Raw genomic sequence first — 22500 nt, forward strand, 5'->3', positions numbered from 1 at the left:
TCACTTGTCTGAGGCTGGAGTGATTTTTGCCGGTACCAGATCGCCCCCCCCTCCCGCTGCGTCCGGACTTTCAGCCTAGGATGTGTGTCACGCAGGTGTGTTCTCCGGTGCCGACGAAGACTTTTCCTCCCGACATAACCTTCGGCCTTTCTCCGCCGCGGCCAGGGGATGCGCGCCTCTCGCTCGCTTTGCCACGCCGCTGAACTTGACCAAGTTTGCAGACTCTCCGCTGCTCCTCGGAAGCCCTCGGTCAGATGCTGATGCCGATGCTGGAGTTGCAGTGAATGGAAGTACCGGCAACAATGCCCTGTGTGGTCCTGCGGCTCACTGAAGCTGCCTTTAGTTCTTTTCTTCTCAGAACCTTTTTTTAGTCTCTCTGTGGAGTTTTGCTGAAAGCACCTGGCGCGAATTTCTCCAAGAAGCAAATCCCCTGGGAACCTTCAAAAGGGCAGAAAAAACAACCCCATCTGCTCTCTTCTTCTTCTTTCTTTCTTTCATTTGTGCTGAGAAAGGGAAACTTTCCTCTTCCCCTTTTTGGAGAGATGGCTTTCCTCGTCCGTTGCTATGCCAACTGCCTGCAGCCGTGGTCATCCAAAGTAAGCAATGCTGTAATCCCTCCCGTGTCCCTCTATGGGTGGGATTCTGTGTTCTGACTCTATGGGTGGGATTCCATGTTCTGACTGATTCTGTGTTCTGACTGTGTTCCTCTATGGGTGGGATTCTGTGTTCTGATTCTGTGTTCTGACTGTGTTCTGTGTTCTGTGGGATTCTGTGTTCTGATTCTGTGTTCTGATTCTGTGTTCTGACTGTGGTGTGCGTGTGTTTGGGTGGGAACATTGCAGCTCTTCACTGTCAGCTCCTGCAGAAAAAAAAAAAAAAAACTCCATTGAGAGTCCTTTGTCAGTGCAGCTATATGCTGACAATGTGTTTTTTTTCCTTCCAAATTTGCTCTAAATACTGTGGTTTTATATGTGTACCAAATATTAATCTGCTGGGCTATTTACAGTTCCAGTGGCTTGCTGTCCCTGCTGCCACAGGTTACTGTTAGCGTGGCAGATGCCCTATTTCCCAGCGATACCAAACCATTAGTCTGAACAGGGCTTTGTGGAACAGGTAACCTATTTGAATTTGATCTGTAACAGGCAAAGGGGTCTGTGCTAGAGGTGTTCAGTAGATGAAGCTATCTATTTATAGGTGCTCAATGGTGTTTTGATATAGTGTCTTTGCTCTGCAATTGGTTCAGTTTTGCAGGATTTGAATGTGAATCGATGCACCAAGGGCTGACAGCTATCTGGTATAGGTTAAGAGATATGATTTAAGATCTATAAAGTTCCCCTTGAAGTCTCTTTCAGGCTTTAATTTGCTGAGATTATGGGATGCACTGATTGTTTTCTGTGGAGTTCTGTGTGTGTGTGTGTGTGTGTGTGTGTGTGTGTGTGTGTGTGTGTGTGTGTGTGTGTGTGTTCTTCTTCTGTCACTGCAGAGCTACAGGTTCTGTATGTGAGAGGTGTGTTCACTCAAGCTGCTGATAGCCCCCTCCTGTCCTGCACCTGTAGACCACGTGTCCATCTTGCAGCTCTGTGGCTGGGAATCAACCTGTCTGGGGCTGGATATCTGTGTTAATGACCGCCATTTAGGCCAGTTAATGAGGCCTCTGGTGGCTAGTCCGGGGGCCCCAGAGATGTCTAGCGTATTTACACTCCCCTTGCCCGTCTGTGTTTTCTGATGCAGTAGTGGGCCAGCGCAAACATGAGCTGTGGTCTCAGACTGATGGTGCTGAATGCATGAAGAGGACCAAGGGCCTTAGGTTAAGGGCTGTTTGACTATTCATGCCATCACGCATTAGCATTTGACTGCTACGACCAAATCGATACTGTCTTTACTTGTGGAGTAGAGAAGATAGATTGTGCCATTTGTTATTATAGTATCGGCACAGCAGGGTTTGCTAAAGATGTCTTGTGACTTGAAGCATAGTAAATAGAAGCAATTGTACGGGCTGGTAGATTAGAATTTAAATAGAATTTCAGAATTTAGGGTTTACGCTTGACACGGTGAATTATGTAGCATGCCATACAAAACTCCTGTGACTCACGCTTAATGTTGTATTCATCCAGATAGAGGTTAAATCAGATGCTCTACTGTGCCAGCAATGGCAGTGTGCTTTCACCTCTTTCAGGATTTCATTTCAAAGCCTTCTGCATACAGTTAGAAGGCTATATTACCTTTTACTGCCAAGACTTACAAGTTTTGGCAGTAAATTTAACATCAGTATTTTATCAGTACATTTTCTGAATGATGCTCTACAACACAGAAGCATCCCAATGAAAGGCAGACTGAATGGCTGTACATCCAGTATCTCTCTATATAGCCCCAGTGCAGACAGACTGGCCTGGAGACAGCGGGCTGTTGTGGGGCTTGTGGCTGATGAGGAGGCACTAGGAGGTTAATGAATTCCATTAACTCCGTCTAGAAACTGAAATAGCATTAAGGTCACAAATGTGCTGTTGTACTTTTCGTTTAGGCGTGGATGCATAGGAACACTGTTGAAGAAGAAGGAAAAAAAAAGTCAAGATGTTCCCTCATGTTTGGCGAGAGCCTGGGAGAGCTGTTACAAAGTTAGCAGGTTAATTTTGCTAATGGTTTACCTTATAAATAGGTCTTATCATGTTTGTACACAACATGATGGCACTGTAATAGAATTTAGAACTGTTTCAGGTCTCTACTAGAAAGCAATACACACACACACACACACACTAACACACACACACACATTTTCACAGGAGGTCCATCTTGGCAGCTGTTTCATCTTGGTCATGTCCATGGCTTTGGACTCTCATCATACATAATTCAGTGGGCCAGTAATGGTCCTTGAGAGAGAGAGAGAGAGAGAGAGAGAGATGCTGATAGAGAGAGAGAGGAGTGTTGTGGTCTTTGTGCTGTGCTGCAGTTTGGGCCGTCTCCACTTGTCTCCTGGAGGCTGGCGATCTCCTTAGGCCTAAGCTGACATGGCAGCGAGCTTCTTCACACGGTTATTATCTGCCTCTTTTTGTCCATTAGGGGCCACTGTGTGTGTGTGTGTGTGTGTGTGTGTGTGTGTGTGTGTGTGTGTGTGTGTGTGTGTGTGTGTGTGTGTGCTTTGGCTTGTTTTGTTTGGGTGGGTGGAGGGGGGTGGGAGGTGGAGGATGGTGGGGATCTTTCTTTCCTCTTCTTCGTCTTCATCGCTGTAGAGGATCATTCCCTGCCTCCAACACAAGCTTGTTTTATCGTGCCCCATCAGCAATCAATTGCAGGGCTGGACGGGGGTATAATCAGGGGCTAGATTAATGGCTCTCTGAATAGTAGCAGTGGCTGTTTTTTGGTTGAGCTAGAGCTGCAGAGAAATCTCAGGGCAGGATGTGTGTTTGTGTGTAGTGTACGTGTCTTTGTGTGTGTGTGTGTGTGTGTGTGTTATGTCTGCATGCACATGTTTTCATCTGTGTGTGTGTGTGTGTGTGTGCGCGCTAGTTGCCTGTGTCGGAAAAAAAACAGTGCAACAGACATCACGTTCTCCCTTGTGGTGAGCGCCGCTTCATGACCTCCTTGTCTGCCCAAAGGTGAGCTGCCTCAGCACAGCAACAACGCTGAGATGCCGTCAGCTCGGCGACGTGTCATCGGCACTGCTGTGGCTAAAAGCCTGGTCATCATAACAGTCTTTCAAAGACCACGGCAACGGCTGCTTTTGTGCTCAGTTCTCGAAACCATTCCAGATCTCTGACATGACCAAAATCTGTGCTTAGCTAGCTGACCTAAGAATGTCAGACTGACATCTTGTTTTTTTTAGAGAGAGAGAGAGAGACAGACAGAGAGAGGGAGGCTTTTGTTTTGCGAAGAATGATCACTTACAGTACGATGGGGGTGTTGTGCCGTGGCCTTAATGCACGGCATATTGATTCTTATCGCCTACACTTCCTGTCCAAGATGACACTTTAGACCTCCCTGGACGGGCCAGGCTGAAAGCCCAGAGGCCCTGTTGGGCTCGTATGGAAATGTTAAAAGCAAAAGGCTAAATAATGCAGCACTTACTACACATTATTGTCCGATTTTCATCACTTTGTTGTTTGTGTGTGCATGTGCCATCGTCACACTCTCCATAGAGAGATTAGCTAAGCGCTAACAGAGGAGCAATGGCGTACGTACAATGACGTAATTGCCATACAAAGCTGTATTATTCAACGCTCATCATTGCTCCTCTGGCGAGGCAGGACTTTCTCTCTCACTCTTGCCACACTAGGTGTGCACATTGTTTGTCCAAACTCCACTTATCTCAGGTGTTCGCTGCTTTACCGATAAGTAAGATAAAAGGCTAACCCTGAAGCCTTCTGAGAGCAGTAATAGGGCTTTTAAAAAACCCATACGGTTTGGATGTCCAGCATGGTAAATGGTGTGTATGTGTGTGTGTGTCGGTCAGACCCTTGTGGTCTTTTGACCCTGCGGAGAGTTCTTTCTGTTTTGTTTTGTTTTGCTTTCACAAAATCTGCTCTAATTAGCCTTCATCAGCCCTAAGTGGCCGAAGGCCGTCTCCAAGGGCTCGGCCACTAGAACTGATCTCATTACACACTCACTTTAATATCCCTTGAACTTTGGGGCCCCCTTCATCAAGATTTTGGAGTTGATATCGCCACAATAGTGTGCACCCTATTCTATCTGTTTCCATGATATTACAGCTATTGATTTTTCCACCACTGGGATATCCATAGCAGGCCCGTCTGGATAATTTTCAAGGACATTCATAAATATGAAATGTGTCGTGAGGGAGCTGTACCCTTGCAGGCAGATACAGTTGGAATATACTCTCTCTTCTTCTTTGTCTGCTGCTCCCTTAGTTAATTTGCCATTATTCTATTCTATTCTATTCTATTCTATTCTATTCTATTCTATTCTATTCACTGAGCCAGTGAAGCTGAGCATACCCAATGGCGGCATGGAAGTTTACATGATAACGAGTCGGCTCAAAGAGAGAAAAAGGAAGTCTGAGATGGGGTTTTGGAATGGAATGGGTGGCTGGCAGGAATGGAATGGATTTTTTTAGCCCCCCTTCCCCCCACTCCACTCCACACACACACCCCAGGATCTCCTGCTGGAAGTGACCCACAGCTCAAAGCATCAGTTGTGGTCCAGGAAGTGTCTGAGCTGGGTGAGCCTGTCGGGGGGGTGAGTGGTGGTGTGGTGTGGAACAGGGGGCTCCAGAGCTGCACGTTTAGAGTCACCGACCCCTCAACAGGGCAGAGCCGAGACCCTGGACTGCTTTCCTGTCGGGGGGGGCCAGGCGGCCAGGCGGAGGAGCCAGCTGGTTTCCTGTTTCTCTGACGACTGCAAGCTGCATGTGGCTGACCTTGCGCCCCGCGAACAGGATGGGCTGGGCTGACTGGACTGGACTGGACCGAAGGGGTCCCGTTTTTCTCTACCTTGCGTGGAAACGGTCACGTTCCACCCAGTCTACACCTATGGTCTACACACAGCTCAAACTCAAACCAAGCCTCTGTTTGTTACATCTTTTGGAGTTTTGGGTAAATAAACAGACAGATTAGTTTCTGATGAATCGGGTTATTCATCTCTACAAGGGAGAATCACTTCCTAGCCCAGCCTTATGTAATTTGGGTCATGTAAAATTACTCATTGCATGGCATTGCATAAAATACTCACTTCCGATCAGTCAGTCTCCGTGTGCTTGGTCTCTAATAGCAAAGTTATTTGTGTTATGCACACTCTCTCTCACACACACACACACACACACACACACACACACACACACACACACACACACAGACACACAGAGAGAGAGAGAGAGTAAACATCTGTTGTGTTTTTATCTATTGTGATGCCTCAGCTATTAAAGCATTGGGCTAAGCCTATGATTAAGCTTATATGATAGTGGAAACAATTAATCAACCCATAATTACCGTTGCCACTGCATTCTTGGAAATGCACAAATTAATATGCAAAAAAGCAGCTCAGGTTGCTGCTCGGGCATCGTGTGGTCAGGTTGAAATATAGTGTTGGGCGAGTTTGGCTCGACTGTGAACGGACCCACATATCACTGCTGCTTTTCTGCCTTTCTTTCTTTCTTTCTTTCATTTCTTTCTGTCCATCCGTTTGTCTGTCCTGTCTTGTTCTGCACTGTGCTTTCATGGGCTATCACCCCCGATGCTCCCCTCTATGTATTAGAGCCCTTGCCCAGGCCTGCTATCTTCAGCTACGCTGTGTTGCCTCTTTCTCTGGGGGAGGAGCAGTCGCGGTGCGGTTCCTTGAAAGAGCTCGCACTTCATGTGTGCTGTGTGTGTTTAGTACCTCCAGGAAGATGGTCAATGTTTTTACATCACTGTTGGAAAAGCTCTTCCTGTAAGGCTGCATTTAGGCTCATGCCACATGTGTGCACAAGTGTTTGTGGTGTTTGTTAAAGCTTTAGCTTGCTGATTTTGGTGGCTCTTAAGAATGAAGTGGTGACCCTACGTGAAGGAGGGGTGTGTGTGTGTGTGTGTGTGTGTGTGTGTGTGTGTGTGTGTGTGTGTGTGTGTGTTCCTTCCTCTCAAAAATAAAAGATGCATGACCCAGCCAGTTGTCAGTCAGGCATAGCTGAGATCCATGGAAATAGCATTAGTGCAACCTAACAGACAAAAGGCTTTAGGCTACTTAAAGGATTAAATGTGATTTAAATAATAACATCATTACTTCTGCTATTCAACAATGTCAAATCTGCGTTGCCATGTTGACATGTTGCTATGACTCATCCATTTGTGTTGTTTCTTGTAATTGTTGTTGTTGCCAGGCACAGTGTTGTGTGATGACCTCTGCAGAACCCTGACCTTCCCCTGCACCCCAATGCCCTTAACGTCTGTTAAATTCATGAAGTGCTGAGATGCCCCTTTATGGTGCCCTTTACAGTGGTGCCTATATATTTATATGAATGCGTCCAATCGTGGACATAGTGTTGCGTTTTTTAATTGTATTGATTTAGGTCCTAGTTTATAAGATCTATATCACGTTATGTAACTGTAGGGAGTATTATTTGCTTTGATTTTTTTCCGGCAGGTTAATCTTTGTGGGTAGTCCTCCCAGTCCCCCACACTCACTCTATTTCCCTCCTAATCAGACTGGAGTTATGTCAGCGCGGCTGTGAATCTTAATTAGGACCTGCTGCTGCGCTGGGTCTCCACAGACCGGGCCCAGAGACCCTCAGACTCTGAGAGAGAGACCTGAGGCTCGCACATCTGTGCAGTGGTTTAGATTCCCCTGCTCTCTTCACCTCTCCTTCTCCCTCCTTCTCTGCCTCTCTATCTCGCTCTCCCTCTTTCCCCCCCTCTCTCTATCTGTCCCTCTCTATCTTTCTTTCTCACCCCCCCCTCTCTCTCCATGTCTCTCTCCCCCCTCTCTCACCCTCTCTCCCTCTCCTTCTTCCTCTCCCTCTCTCTCTATCCTTCTCTCCGTCTCTTCTTCCTCTCTCTCTCTCCATCTCTCTCTCTCTCTCTCTCCATCTCTCTCTTTCTCCCTCCCTCTCCATCTCTCCATCTCTCTCCATCTCTCTCTCAGTAGCTGCAGGAGTATGGCGGCTTTTCCTCTCCTGCCCCGACTCATTTATCTCCTGCGGATCGTTACAGTTTAACGTGCCGAATGCTGGAGTGTCAGCCAGGAGCTGTGCTGATTTTATGGCCGTTAACATAATTGGCTTGGCTTTGCATTGCGCTGTTGGGGAGGCCAGAGAGAGGCAGGGCAGGCTAGTGCTCAGGCCTCTATTGCTGGACTATGGAGATGGGATTGATTATGTAGAGCAATCTTTGTACATTTTACGTACATATTTTATTTATTTATTTATTTATTTATTTATTTTTGGGGGGGCTTTTTCCATTTCCTGAATGTCAACAATATAATCTGTTGACAATTTAAAATGCACATAAACAGACATTTATACAAGTGGCCTCACAAAAATGGTTTTGGTTACTGTTTTATGCCCCTACTGTATGTCCTTTTTGGCTTGTGCTGTACTGTTTCATAGCTTTGCTTTCTATGGATTTGGAGGAGTGAGGTACCGTCCAATGCCTCTGTGAGGTGTTTTTGCCCTCAGATTGTGAAATTTGAAGCTGAGGATTTAGCTTACTAGTCATTAATGTCCAGAGTTGTAGAAATGTTACACTTCTGATCACCATGGCGATAGGCACCTCTGTGTGTTTTCTCATCTGGTATTGTTTACGGTCATTCATCCCCGTTGCCTTTGTTATCGGTGTACAATCAGGCTGTGATGGCCTACTCAAATCCTGTGTCATATTACTGTGCGGATGTTGGCATGCTGTCCTAGTGCCGTTCTTCCGCTATCGGACCGTCCAGTGTGCGCTGCCCGCCTCTCTGTCGGCTATTGTTGCTTTTACCGTGAATTCCTGCTGTTTTGAATTCCAGTGGGAGACCAATATGGAAGTGTGTTAATGAAATATCCAGTGTTTGCCACAACACACATACACATTCTCACACACACACATTCTCACGAAGGCCCACACACACACACACACACACACACACACATACACATACACATACACATACACACACTCACACTCACACTCAAACACACACACATATATATATATATATATATATAACACACACACGGACTATACTGTATACACACACACAACCACACACACAGCACTGCCCTTGCTTGATGTTTAGAGGGGAAATTCCCAGAGCTCTTCTTTGTGAGCAGCGCCCTCTGTGGCTTCTGTTCACCTTTTGAACTGGATGTCAACCAGAGGAAACGCACGATCAAGAACTGGAAGTGTTCCACCTTAGTGTACACACACACACACACACACACACACACACACACACACACACACACACACACACACACACACATTCTCTCTTATGTTCTGCTGTATCCTCACCAGAATGTCTACAACTTCAGGAATCTTGCCTTGTTATTATCCTTGTGTTATTTTCACACTTATAGTCTATAGCCTAGATATCAGATATCAGAGAGCCTCATCTTAAATCACCCCCTATTCACTCAACACAACGTTTGGACAACATTTGGGATTGGGGAATGAGAATGAGTATGCCCGTCACAGAGGGGAAGAGTGATTTCATTTACTGCCATTCGTATATTGGGAAATCCTCACTCACTGTCCCTCTTTCGCTGAAGTTCTTCTTGTGCACTTTATTTCTGAAGCCAAGAAGTCCCCAACTTGTTCCAGAGGAGCGGTTGATGTCGAATGTTTGAGTTGGAAATGAATTCCCCTCTATCCTCGCATGGCTTGTTGAAGTGACAGATCTGTGTGGAAACCCATGGAGTTGACATTCATTTTTAATCTCGCGGCCCTAATCATTTATTCATGTGGAGCGGGGGGGACCCCCTGGCTGGCGGTGTCGGTGGGTGGGAGCGGGGCGGGCGAAGACCCTGAGTGTAATTAAGGGAACTGGATGAAAGTGTGTGTGTGTGTGTGTGTGTGTGTGTGTGTGTGTGTGTGTGTGTGTGTGTGTGTGTGTGTGTGAGCGCTGCAAGACTACAGCAATTAGCACAGCCTCTCTGTCACATCTAATGCTCCTAGGGGGAGACTACAGTATGTCATTAACTTCCCTATCTTGACAACAGCACACACACACTCACATACCACACCACATACAGAGGCAGACGTCATTGCATCCATGCCAGGCAGCGCAGTCGGCCTCCTGATTGACGGCCTTTACCGGAGCAGGGTGCCTCGAGCTTGGACTTGACTGACGGGGAAAGGGCGGCCAGTGCATCGATCAGATCCCCTCTTGAGATCCGCTGGCGAAATGTGTGATCCATCTTCGGTCAATATCCGTAACTGTCAATACCTCTTAGGCTTAAACCGACAGTGAGGTTACTGTTTGTACGAGTGAAAATACTCTCTTTAGTCTTTAGCACGTATGGCTAGCCCCTCCAGTAGAGGCCTTTGTTTCCCATTCAGGATTGAGATGGAGATATGGATATAATATGTTTATTATACCCCATCTAGATTGGCTTTCTCTTGCATCTGCATTAGAGGTACTGTTGGCTCTCAACAAAAGCATGACGCACAGCATGGACATTGAGACAGCACAGTTATCATTTGGAGGTGCTTTGTGTGTGTTTTTGAGAGAGTCCCGTGGACGACTGGACTGATGGAGCCGCGCTGCTCTATTATTCATATCCCCGCTCCTCCAGTCTGTGCGCGCAGCCCTCCTCTCTCCTCCGTCATGTCCATCTGGGTGGAGACCCTTATGGCTGCTCCGCCGTGCTGGATGTCTGGAACGGGATCAAAGCTCCACCGGCTTTCTCTCTGGGACCCTTATAATGCTCCTCCGCTCTTAAGCTGGTGTAGTGGATGTTGCCTCATGAACTTATAGGCGTGGATATTAAAGTGATATTAAAGTGGTCAACTGAGGGTTAGAATGAGGATCGCTCTGTAATAACCCCTCCCCTTTGCTCCTGGTAAGTGTGTGTGTGTGTGTGTGTGTGTGTGTGTGTGTTGTGTGTTTGGGGCCAATGGGGGGCTAAGTGGCGTCGCCCATGTAGACTGAGCATATTAAATATTGCATGTTGGCATGACTACTCTGGAGGTGATGTAGGTGGCTAAGGTTTGTCTGGACGCTAGCGTTCAGGCTCTCAGACGATGCTGCCATGGATGAGGTGTGCTGCGGCGTGGGCCTTTGTCGTAGAGAGTCTCAGGTGCACTTCGGCCCGGTAAGACCTTGGCTTGCTTCCGTTTTCGCCTAAAACTATGCTTTCGTTTAGCCGTTACTTTGTGTGGACTTTGTGTAGGTGGTGTGAATGTGGCTGAGGGTGTTCCTTTGTCTCTTGTCCAGATTGTTTTTCGGTATTGTTCCGGGATGTCCTCTGTTTTCGTTTTGTTCTGTTTTCGCTGTCTATGCTTTTCATTACGGTGCAGAATTTAGCTAAATTCTGTTCTTTCAGATAAGCAAGGCCAAGGAGCCCTCATGGTGATTTATTCGCTGCTGCTGCAGCAGAATATTTTGCTGAATTGAATATTAAAAATTGGTTGAAAACATATGGAGATTTGTATCTTACCTCCGTGTAGCTCAGAGGCAGGTTGAGTTGAGAAAAAAAGTGTTTGTGTGATTGTTTTTTCTTTTTTCTAATTGACATTTAACATGCGCTCACCTTTTTATTCCACCTAGTTATTACTTACACTTGGTAATGGTGACGTATCAGTATTGCCCAAGACCTTTTGACATATTGTTGTTATCGCACTATAAGCTGGTATATTTCTACCTCAATGGCATTTTGCTTTCACGCATCAGTGCGTTTAAGGGTGTGTGTGTGTGTGTGTGTGTGTGTGTGTGAGTGAGTGTGTGTGTGTTTATGTTTTGAAGAATGTGCTCTTCAGTCCCTTGCCCTGAAGCGGCCATGCTGTCATATTGATGGGGCCACTGTCATAACAGACGCTGCGGGGGGGGGGCCTGTGGGGTCGTAAGGAGGGAACCCATGGCGCCGGGCTACCGGGCCAGATTTGATTGAATGAGCCGGGGAGGATCGGCACTGGGGCAGAGCCGCTCTCACAGGTCAGCTGTCAAACGCAAGAGCTGCGGCCTGTTCCTAGAGAGAAAGGGGGAGAGGGAGAGTGATTTCTAATATTTACAGCTGTGTTGTTGTGTGTGTGTGTGTGTGTGTGTGTGTGTGTGTGTGTGTGTGTGTGTCTGTATCTGTGGCTGTGTCTGTCTGTGTTGTCTGTCTGGATGGCCTTGACCGTGTGAGCCTTCTGGTTGGTCTGCTGAATGTGTGGCCTATGATGCCGTACTACAGTGAGATGTTACTGAGATTCCTGCCTGTTTCCTGTCTGTCTGACTGTCTGACCGTCTGACCGTCTGTCTGTCTGTCTCTCCACAGCTTCCTGGAGACCTCAACAAAATGCATCTCACAGACCACCCCCACCAGCAGATGATGCACATGGCTCCCAGCCAATCAGGGTGCAGCATCGCCAGTGACTCCGGCAGCAGCAGCCTATCGGATATCTATCAGGTAGGGCCCATCCTCCGTCAAACAAAAGCTCATAGTAAATAATTAAAATGAGGAAACATCAAAAGACGCTGTCAGAGTCTTTTGTATTGGAAAGTGGACCAGAGGCCGGCTGCAGTGACTGTGATTTGATTGTCCAGAGCAGACAGAGACTAATGTTTGTCTTGTAGAGGTGAGTGGATCTGAAGGTCTTGGCTGTAGTCCTCTTTAATGTGCCCTGGTGGGCAGCAGACAGGAAAGGTGTCTCCCTGTTTCCCTGTCTGTCTCTCTGGCTGCTGGCGTAAAAAGGAAGCTCATACCACCCCCCACACACACACACACACACACACACACACACACACACACACACACACAACCCCCGCACCCTCCTCCATCCCTTTCAGCACATCCTAAAGCTTTATATAGTACATTAGACTTGCCCTCCCATCACGTGACTGATTGATACTCTCCCTCTCTCTGTTTTGTTGTTGTCCTATTTCAGTGTGTACATGAATATATGCAAAGACATTAAAAAATGATAAAAGGGATAGAAAACAAAACTTGCCCTAAAAACTATACCTGTTGTCCATATCTTGAACTAATGCCGTTGAGACGGTATTTGTGTCTGCGGAACAACCTTTGTATCTTTGGCCCTGGCAGTGAGGAGATGTGGGCCTCCCTAATCTTCCCCGGGCTGTCATGATCATTTAAAATCATTACCCCTCCTACCCTGCATGCGGGGAGACAGAGAGAGAGAGAGAGCAAGAGAGAGAGAGAGAGAGAGAGACAGAGAGAGAGAGAGAGCTGGAGTGCTCGGCCTTATCCCACTCCTGCTGATAGGCTCCACACTTTCTCCCTCACTATCACTATCTCTCCCAGTCATTCATCTCAGGGGCTCAGCTGGTGTCTACACGCACGACGCGCTGCGCTGCGCTGCTCGTCTGTCTCCAGGCCCGTGAGAACACGTCTTTATCTGATGCCTGGTGCAGGGGCCCTCTGCTTTTATTAACCTGCCCTGCCGCTCTTCTCCTAATTGTCTGCCTTCAGGCAGGAAACCTGTCCCGACGTTAGCCAAGAGAGCATAAAGATAAACCCTCCAAACAACAAAAAAAGTATTTTCATAATAGTCCGGTCAAATATGTGAAAGAATTCACCAAACAATAGGCCCTCTCCCTTCCGTGTATTGTAGCTGGACCGCTTACCTCTGACTCTCAGGCCTTCCTGGACCTGAAGGAAACCACCGCCGCTGGTCCCTTGTAGCTCAGTAGCCAACAATCCTGTCTGCGGATTTCAGTCTACGCTGAAGTCGGCCATCGCCATTTACGGGGCAGTGCATAAGCACGAGGGTTGGGTAGCACTGAAGGGATTGATTGATTCTGGACCGCTTGAAATTTGACCAGGGAATTTGGCATTGGAATGTGTGTATAACAAAGGCAACAGCTAGGTTTTTTCTATTTATTTATTTTTTTAAAGATCTAATTTCCCACAAGTTCTCTACCCAACAAAATGGGTTGTATATCACTGTTGAAATTTGGCAGTCAGTATGCTGCATGGAAACCTATTATGCTGCAAGTTATTAAAAAAAGATAAAGAACTGAGATATTTGTGAATCTACTGCTGCTGCAGCTGATGATGATGATGATGATGATGATGATGATCCCATAGGCCACAGAGAGCGAGATAGGAGATGTGGACCTGTCAGGGCTGCCAGAGGCTGCCGTGGACTCTGAGGAAGAGGAGGAGGAAGATGAAGACCTGGAGCGGGCAACGGACCCTCTGCTCGGTCGAGACCTGGTGCGCGAGTGTCTGGAGAAGGACCCGGCTGACCGCACCGATGACGACATCGGTGAGTCTGGCCTGCGTGGACTTATGGGAAGATGCCAAATGCCATCGGGTTCACTCGCTGCTAGTCGCTGGGCAGGTAGATGGTGGCGGGCCAGATTGCCTGTGGGTTGTTTAGGGGTCCAAAAGTGTTCACAGGTGCCCCTGCTTAAAAGAAGTCCTGTTCTGCAGCCCCACTGAGACGTGTGTGTGTGTGTGTGTGTGTGTGTGTGTGTGTGTGTGTGTGTGTGTGTAGGAGTGCTTCTCTGTCCGTTCACCATTAAGGTGGTCTCTGGCTGTGGAATGTAGGCTGAGGTCACCTTGTTCTAGGGCAGTGCCTGCGCTTCAGCAGAGGGTCTGGAAAAAGTGTGGGAGAACTCACTGTGCCCCCACAGGTGGTGCCTGCACTTATCAGATAATAACTCATTCACCATCCTCTCTCTCTCTCTTTCTTTCTCTTTCTTTCTCTTCTCTTTCTCTCTCTTTCTTTCCCTTTCTCCCCATCTCCCACTCTCTCTTTCTCTCCCTCTCCCTTCCCTTATCTCTCTCTCTCTCTCTCTCTCTCTCTGTCCCCTGTTGCTGTCCCCATACAGAGCAGCTCCTGGAGTTCATGCACCAGCTGCCGCGTTCGCCAACATGACCATGTCGGTGAGGAGGGAGCTCTGCACGGTCATGGTGTTTGAGGTGGTGGAGCAGGCGGCCACGGTCATCCTGCAGGACAGACAAGAGGTGAGCCAGCGTAGCACACTCAAACGAGGTGCAAACCGAGCACTAACACATACACCTTGTTGGCTCTGCTTTAGAAAATATGTGGAGTACTTACGTAGTTTGGCTGACAGAAGTAAATATATCATTACTTGATTACACTTAGAGGAAATACAATATCTTGGAAATAGTGCATAATGTAATTATACTACCATTAAATGAATATACTCAATCACTCAGTTAATCCATACATTACCCCTCGATAGGCATGTCCTCTCAAAGTGTTTTTCTCTAGAGTGGACAGAGATGTGGTGGCAGTCCATCCCATATGGATTCTACAAAGACTTCAGAAATGTTAAATGACCTCAGATGGACACTGAGCAAGATGTTAAATGAAACGTTCTCCATTTCTCAGTGTTGATTAGTGCAGTGTGTTATATGATGCTCAATCTTAGCCCTCTCTTTCACTCTGGTGCTGTGCAGAGTACTTTTAAACGTGTGTGTGTGTATGTGTGCGAGTGTGTGTGTCTGGTGTATACATGTGTGTATGTGGTATGTGTGTGTGTGTGTTTGTGTGTGTGAGAGTGTGTGTGGGGTGTATACGATACGTGCTTATGTGTGCTTGTGGCACTCTGTGCGTTGGCGTGTGTCATCAATCATTAAGCCGGACTGCTGGGATAATGAATTAACTTACATGCCTGCCTAAAAGGGAAATCTTTTAGGAAGTGCGCACCGAAGCTGGCGTGACAGCATAATAATAAATTTAACTCCCAGACCAATTTTATTAACGCACAGGGGAGACAGCATTGCCGTCAAGAGAGTGAAGGGGAAAGAGGACCTTCATCTTATCAGTGTTAATACACCAGAATGCCGTTTTGAGAGACTCACATGTTCTTTCTCTGGAGGTTCCTGTTCACTTGAGCCATTGGAGTTAATCTGGTAGTAGAGCCTTAGTGTCTCGCTAAATGTGTGATATGGATTGCGATTCGTTCATGGATTATTCATGATTGAAAAGTGGACAGTGCCGGACTGATGGAGGCAGCCGTGACATCAATGTAGCCATCTGAAGTGCTGTCTCTGTGGGGTGTGGGTAGAGGAGGGGAGTGGAGGCAGAGCTGGCTCATGTGCTCTCTGCTGTCTGTCAAATCAGTCAATCAAATGGTTATTTTTGGAGCACCTTGCGCGCAGTGGCTGACACTCAAAGTGCTTTGCAGAAGGACAGTTCTATATAGAACGATTTGAAAAGACAATGTCTGAAAAAAAACGAAGCGATAGACGAGAAAAAAAATGTCCTAAAATGAAGTCATAAAATAATGTGACTAAAAGAAGTATGTGAATAAAAATGAAACGGTTAATCCCTAGTGTATCTGTAAATGTCATACATAAGTAGCCTCTTGGCCAAAGAGTAAAATATACAGTATGTAACGTTTTGTCCCTAAGAGGGATCACTGTTTGTGCCTTCTCTCTGGGGGGTTTGTGTTGCCAATGAGCTGAACCATGAGTCTGTGTGTGAGCTTATGTGTGCTTTAGTGCATGAATGTGAAACCGTGCCTTGATTCTGTCAATAATCAGTACTAATACTGTTAACAGTTCATCACCACTGCAATTTTTCGCAATATCTGCTGCATAAGCACTCTTTCCCACTGGTCTGAAATATTGCGTGAGGTTTGGTTGAATCCTGAACTAAGTTTTCACGTTGGGTAAGGTTGTATTTTGTTTATTTTCAACGCTACTGCTGTGCTTTTATATATCACACTTTCATTTTCTCCACACAGTCTGAATTGTTTTGTTGGTAGAAACTAAGCAGTAGTTCTCACAGTAATGGGAAAGCCTGAGTAACTATCAAGTAAAGTGTGAGGCATGCTTATGATCAGCATTTGACTGGCACTTGACTGATCATAAGAATGCGTTCTGCACTCCCAGTATGTAACAACGGGCTCATTCCACATTGCTATATAATAAGGGCGACTACAAATGTCTAGGGGTGAGCAGCAGGCCCTTTGAGCCTTCCTCGTCAGGCTTGACCTGACCTCTCGCTTCAGCGTGGCCGCCCAGGATAAGCCCCACACACCTGTGCTGGCCTGCGCGTCCAGCCGTCACTCATCCCTCTCTATCTCCCCCCGCGCAGCTGGACCTGTGGTACGTGATCGTGAACGGCTCGGTGGAGATCAGCCACCCCGACGGCCGGGCGGAGATCCTGTGCATGGGCAACAGCTTCGGCATCTCGCCCTCCCTGGACAAGCAGTACATGAGCGGCCTGGTCCGCACCAAAGGCGACGACTGCCAGGTGAGACGCCCTCAGGCTGGTGTGTGTGTGTGCGCGTGTGTGTAAGTGTGTAAAAAGTGTGTGTGTATATACAGTATATATTAAGTTTATTAATGTCATTACTAACCCTGTACAACCCATTTATATTAGTAATTCTAATACTGCCTATTTCACAGGTAGAATATCACATCTTGACGTTTTTTAGCATGTGCAGCCACTTACAAAATGCAAATCTAAAGAAGGAGACAATAGCTTTCTTTTCCTAACACACCAACTGTTGTATACTTCTTTCGGTTCTGCTATTCTCTGTCCTTTTGAAATGTACCTCTGCTCCTGAATGACATGATTTCATGTAGTCCGTATAATTCATGGCAATGATAATAGCAATGAACTGTGGCCACTCTTTTAGAGACACTCCCTCTCTTGGGCCGCCCTGTGTGTGAACTGCAACTGAGCTGCAGTGTGCTGTGGTTAGTTCACCATGAACCAGAACAGAGAAGAGAGACCTTCGCCTAAAATAGTGCAGGAAGACGATGTCTGTTGAACCAACAGGGTGACTTTTTATAGGTTTAGAGCGAGTTTGAGTTTGTGCGTCTGTGCATGCGCAACGTGAGTGAGTATAGTGTGCGTGAGTGGGTGTTTTTCACCACTTCTCTGCCTTAAAGCTGATCTGGTCCTTCGACACCGCGCGCAGCACTTCCCTTTGTAACATTCCGAGAAGTGCGCACGGTCACCTCAGATAGCCAGTAGTCTCCATTTGGATGCAGCAGAGGTGTGCACGTAGAGTGGCATCTCCTCAGGTAGCGAAACGTCTCCAGTGTCCATGTCTCGGTACTATGAGTCTGCCCTGCTGCTGTTTGAGTACCCGACGCTGGTCAGGAGCAGCGTGCTGCTTTACTACAAGTTCACTAAGTGTCCCCATGTGATTGTGGACCAGTTTGTGTGCATCGCCCAAGAGGACTACTGGCGCATCCTTAACCATGTGGAGAAGAACACTCACAAGGTGGAGGAGGAGGGCGAGATCGTCATGGTGAAGGAGCACCGCGAGCTGGACCGCAGCGGCACACGCAAGGGACATATCGTTATCAAGGTGAGGGGGGTAAGGAGGGGGGCATAATACACACACACACACACACACACACACACACACACACAGACACACACACGCTCACACACACATACACACACACACACACACACACACACACACACACACATACATACATACACACACATACACACACATAAACACACATACACACACACACACACACACATACACAGACACACATAAGTTCACACACACACACACACACACACACACACATACATACACACACACACGGCCACACACACACATACATACACACACACACATTCACACACACACACACACACACACACACACACACACACACACACGTCACCTGCCTTGTTGTTTATCTTGAGCTTTGAGCAACCCTGTGCTTTCCTCATTCTGCTGTGCTGTCCCTCATGTGACTGGTTCTCTCTGAGAGGGGCTGTTTAGGAGTAGGAGAAACTAAAGGGACCTTTTACAGAAGTACTCCTTTGTGTTAGATTGCCACACAGTGAATGGCATGTGAAATGAATTGCACATGCTTAGTTTTGGCAGTAGGGAATTTTGATGAAGTAATATATTTTTTATCTTTCATTTTCTTTTGCTATGTTTTTTTTTTATATATATATATCAGTTCTCCCTTTTGTGGACAGTATACAGTTCTGAATTGAGTGTTGGTTTCTAATCCTGTAAGTGTCAAACAATTCTGGTTTCCTTTACAATCACTCTAGTCATGTGATGGCTGTCAGTTTCCTTAAAAAATTGCCTCTCACTAAAGATGCCCTCATAATAACACATGCTGTTCTCCGAGGCCCAAGTGCAGAGTAGCTGTTGTGTGTCTGGACTGGTCTCTGTCTCTAGTATCTGTGTGTGTGTGTGTGTGTGTGGACTCATGTTGATCCCGGGTGTGTGTTCCCAGGGGACACCAGAGCGTCTGATCATGCACCTTGTGGAGGAGCCGTCGGTGGTGGACCCCACTTACATTGAGGACTTCCTGTTGACCTACCGCACCTTCCTGTCCAGCCCCATGGAGGTCGGCCGCAAGCTGCTGGAATGGTTCAAGATGGACACCCTCCGAGACACGTGTGTGTGTGTGTGTGTGTGTGTGACCATTACTTAACTAAAACTAACTGTTATTTGCTCTTTGCTTTAAATGTAAACAAAATTAATATAAACTCTGGTTATTTTCATATTTGACCTCTTGATACCAATACACTGCCATAAGCAGTATTTGCATTCAACAGCCAACAAAAGCAGTTGATGTGTGTTTGACTATCGACCATAGAGAGGAAGTAGAAAATCAGTGATAATTTGATTTAGTCTGATCTGTATCTCAAAGTTGTTGCTCCGTCTCAGACTTTCCCCCCCAAATCCTTTTGCTTTTCTGCAATCCTCTGATGGTTAAACTCTATTCGTCTGCCGTGGTCTCTGTGCAGGTCACGAGAATAGTGCTCTTGTGGGTGAACAACCATTTCAACGACTTTGAAGGGAACCCAGAAATGACCCAGTTCCTGGAGGACTTTGAGAAGCATCTTGAAAAAGAGGTGAGTGATGAGTGGTGCTCATCATACACTCTTCAAAGAGCGCACGTGTGTGTGTGTGTGTGTGTGTGTGTGTGTGCGTGCGTGCGTGCGCGCGTGCGCGTGTGTCACGCTGACCTCTTTTCTGACTTCCTGTTGATGCCTGTGAAGATAACTCTTTAATGGCTCAGTGGTAGAGCGTGCTGGCAGTCCCTGTTAAAGCTATCAGATAGAGGGCTCTGCAAAACACTATCAGCGTTAAGCAGCGCCAGTTCATTTTACGTGATAGTAATTATATTAATGATTATTATTATTCATTATTAAAGCCATTCATAATTAATGGTTCAGTCATTATCTAATAGTGGGACAGAAAAGAGTGATGGCCAGATGTACTAACGCTTTGCTTCCCCGCGGGCGATGATTATTTGTTTCATGTAGCGTGTAAAATCATTAAAGGTATGTATAAACAGGCATAATGATGTAAGCGCAAACTGCCTGTCGCGGGGAGCTGAAAGTGGCAGATTGCGTTTGTCATGTCATGCATATGCATTCATGGGGAGGATCCAGGGGAAAGTGTGAGTTTAAGTAAAAAGATGGGAGGGAAGAGTAAAGAGCTAATTATGTATTCAGCGGTATGTACAAAGACTGTGCCTGAAAGCGCTGCGCCTATTCTCTGCCTAAATACTTCCTTTTGTAAAAGCAGGTGTTAATCCAAATTGCAGTTCAATAAGTCAATAAGAGAACCTTTCAAAGACAACAGAATCGCTATTTAGAGCACCAGTTTTGTGGTGAAAGTATTTGTACTACCAAAAGCAACCTCAACCGTTAGCCTTCCAATGTCTTTTCTTTCTCTCACGTCATTCACTTAAACTTTCCTACTGGCTAGATTTGCCAATCTTCCATAGCCCTACGTTGCACAAGTAGTTTGAGTAGAACTACTGATCTTCATTATCTCCCTGCTTGTTTACATCTTATCATGTATGGTATTATTTCATGATCGCTAAACGTTTGATTCTTTTTAATGTTGTCATCAGTTAAAACTGCGCTTGTGTGTAGGTGCTGCCATTCAGTTGTGGACGTTTGTAAATTGCGTTTATGGGCGGAGAAAGGCAGAGAAAGGCACAGTTTACACTAAGGATTGAATGATTGATAAATACGACGGAAACTTGGGTCTGACAGCGTTCGCAATCTGCGGTGTGTCCATGACGTTGATAACGCTACGTTCGCAAATGTACGTACATCTGGCCCTGAGTGTTTAGTGTCAGGATAGTTACACTTGGTATTTAATTCAACGATGCTTCTATATCAAGAATAGCCAAAGGAATGCTGACCGTATGCACTATTTCTATGGGACTCCACATTGTGTGCTGTACCCATTACACCGGTCACCACCAACACCAGCTTGTCCTTGACCGTCCTGAGTGAGGGTGGGCTCAAACGTCCCGTTATTACAACTGTTAACGACGTTATTCTAGTTTTATATGAAATGCCATCTGTGATGCTGCTCTGCTCCCTGGGTGGGCTACTCCTGCTGCCTATTGCTCTCTGTCCCTGTGTGTGTGTGTGTGTGTGTGTGTGTGTGTCCACTGCCCTCTGCTCCTCGTGTGTGTGTGTGTGTGTCCACTGCCCTCTCCACCTCGTGTGTGTGTGTGTGTGCCCACTGCCCTCTCCACCTCGTGTGTGTGTGTGTGTCCACTGCCCTCTGCTCCTTGTGTGTGTGTGCCCACTGCGCTATTTTCCTACATTTACATTTAGTAATTTAGCTGAGCTGTTATGCAAAGTGACTTTATGAAAAAAGGGAACAATACAGGTGCAGTTTGACTAGGACATGTTGGTGCAGCAATAAGTACCACTTGGACAGACTAGGACATGTTGGTGCAGCAATAAGTACCACTTGGACAGACTAGGACATGTTGGTGCAGCAATAAGTACCCACTTGGGACAGACTAGGACATGTTGGTGCAGCAATAAGTACCACTTGGACAGACTCTAGACATGTTGGTGCAGCAATAAGTACTACTTGGGCAGACTAGGACATGTTGGTGCAGCACAAGTACCCACTTGGACAGACTAGGACATGTTGGCAGCACAGTACCACTTGGACAGACTAGGACATGTTGGTGCAGCAATAAGTACCACTTGGACAGACTAGGACATGTTGGTGCAGCAATAAGTACTACTTGGGCAGACTAGGACATGTTGGTGCAGCAATAAGTACCACTTGGACAGACTAGGACATGTTGGTGCAGCAATAAGTACTACTTGGGCAGACTAGGACATGTTGGTGCAGCAATAAGTACTACTTGGGCAGACTAGGACATGTTGGTGCAGCAATAAGTACCACTTGGGCAGACTAGGACATGTTGGTGCAGCAATAAGTACCACTTGGGCAGACTAGGACATGTTGGTGCAGCAATAAGTACCACTTGGGCAGACTAGGACATGTTGGTGCAGCAATAAGTACCACTTGGGCAGACTAGGACATGTTGGTGCAGCAATAAGTACCACTTGGGCAGACTAGGACATGTTGGTGCAGCAATAAGTACCACTTGGACAGACTAGGACATGTTGGTGCAGCAATAAGTACCACTTGGGCAGACTAGGACATGTTGGTGCAGCAATAAGTACCACTTGGGCAGACTAGGACATGTTGGTGCAGCAATAAGTACCACTTGGACAGACTAGGACATGTTGGTGCAGCAATAAGTACCACTTGGACAGACTAGGACATGTTGGTGCAGCAATAAGTACCACTTGGGCAGACTAGGACATGTTGGTGCAGCAATAAGTACCACTTGGACAGACTAGGACATGTTGGTGCAGCAATAAGTACCACTTGGACAGACTAGGACATGTTGGTGCAGCAATAAGTACCACTTGGGCAGACTAGGACATGTTGGTGCAGCAATAAGTACCACTTGGACAGACTAGGACATGTTGGTGCAGCAATAAGTACCACTTGGGCAGACTAGGACATGTTGGTGCAGCAATAAGTACTACTTGGGCAGACTAGGACATGTTGGTGCAGCAATAAGTACTACTTGGGCAGACTAGGACATGTTGGTGCAGCAATAAGTACCACTTGGACAGACTAGGACATGTTGGTGCAGCAATAAGTACCACT

At 46.7% G+C, this 22500-nt stretch overlaps 1 protein-coding gene across 1 annotated transcript in view; it reads left to right on the forward strand.

The window, feature by feature from the left end:
* The window catches only part of LOC125310497 (rap guanine nucleotide exchange factor 6-like), an 89427-nt gene that overhangs the window by 35056 nt on the left and 31871 nt on the right, over positions 1–22500 (forward strand). The window contains 8 exon segments of the mRNA XM_048267983.1: positions 11879–12010; positions 13652–13832; positions 14401–14430; positions 14433–14536; positions 16641–16799; positions 17716–17868; positions 18776–18939; positions 19292–19400. Coding sequence (XP_048123940.1) covers positions 11879–12010; positions 13652–13832; positions 14401–14430; positions 14433–14536; positions 16641–16799; positions 17716–17868; positions 18776–18939; positions 19292–19400 — 1032 coding nt within the window.

This window comes from Alosa alosa, chromosome 2 (assembly GCF_017589495.1).
Source record: "Alosa alosa isolate M-15738 ecotype Scorff River chromosome 2, AALO_Geno_1.1, whole genome shotgun sequence".
Lineage (NCBI taxonomy): Eukaryota > Metazoa > Chordata > Actinopteri > Clupeiformes > Clupeidae > Alosa > Alosa alosa.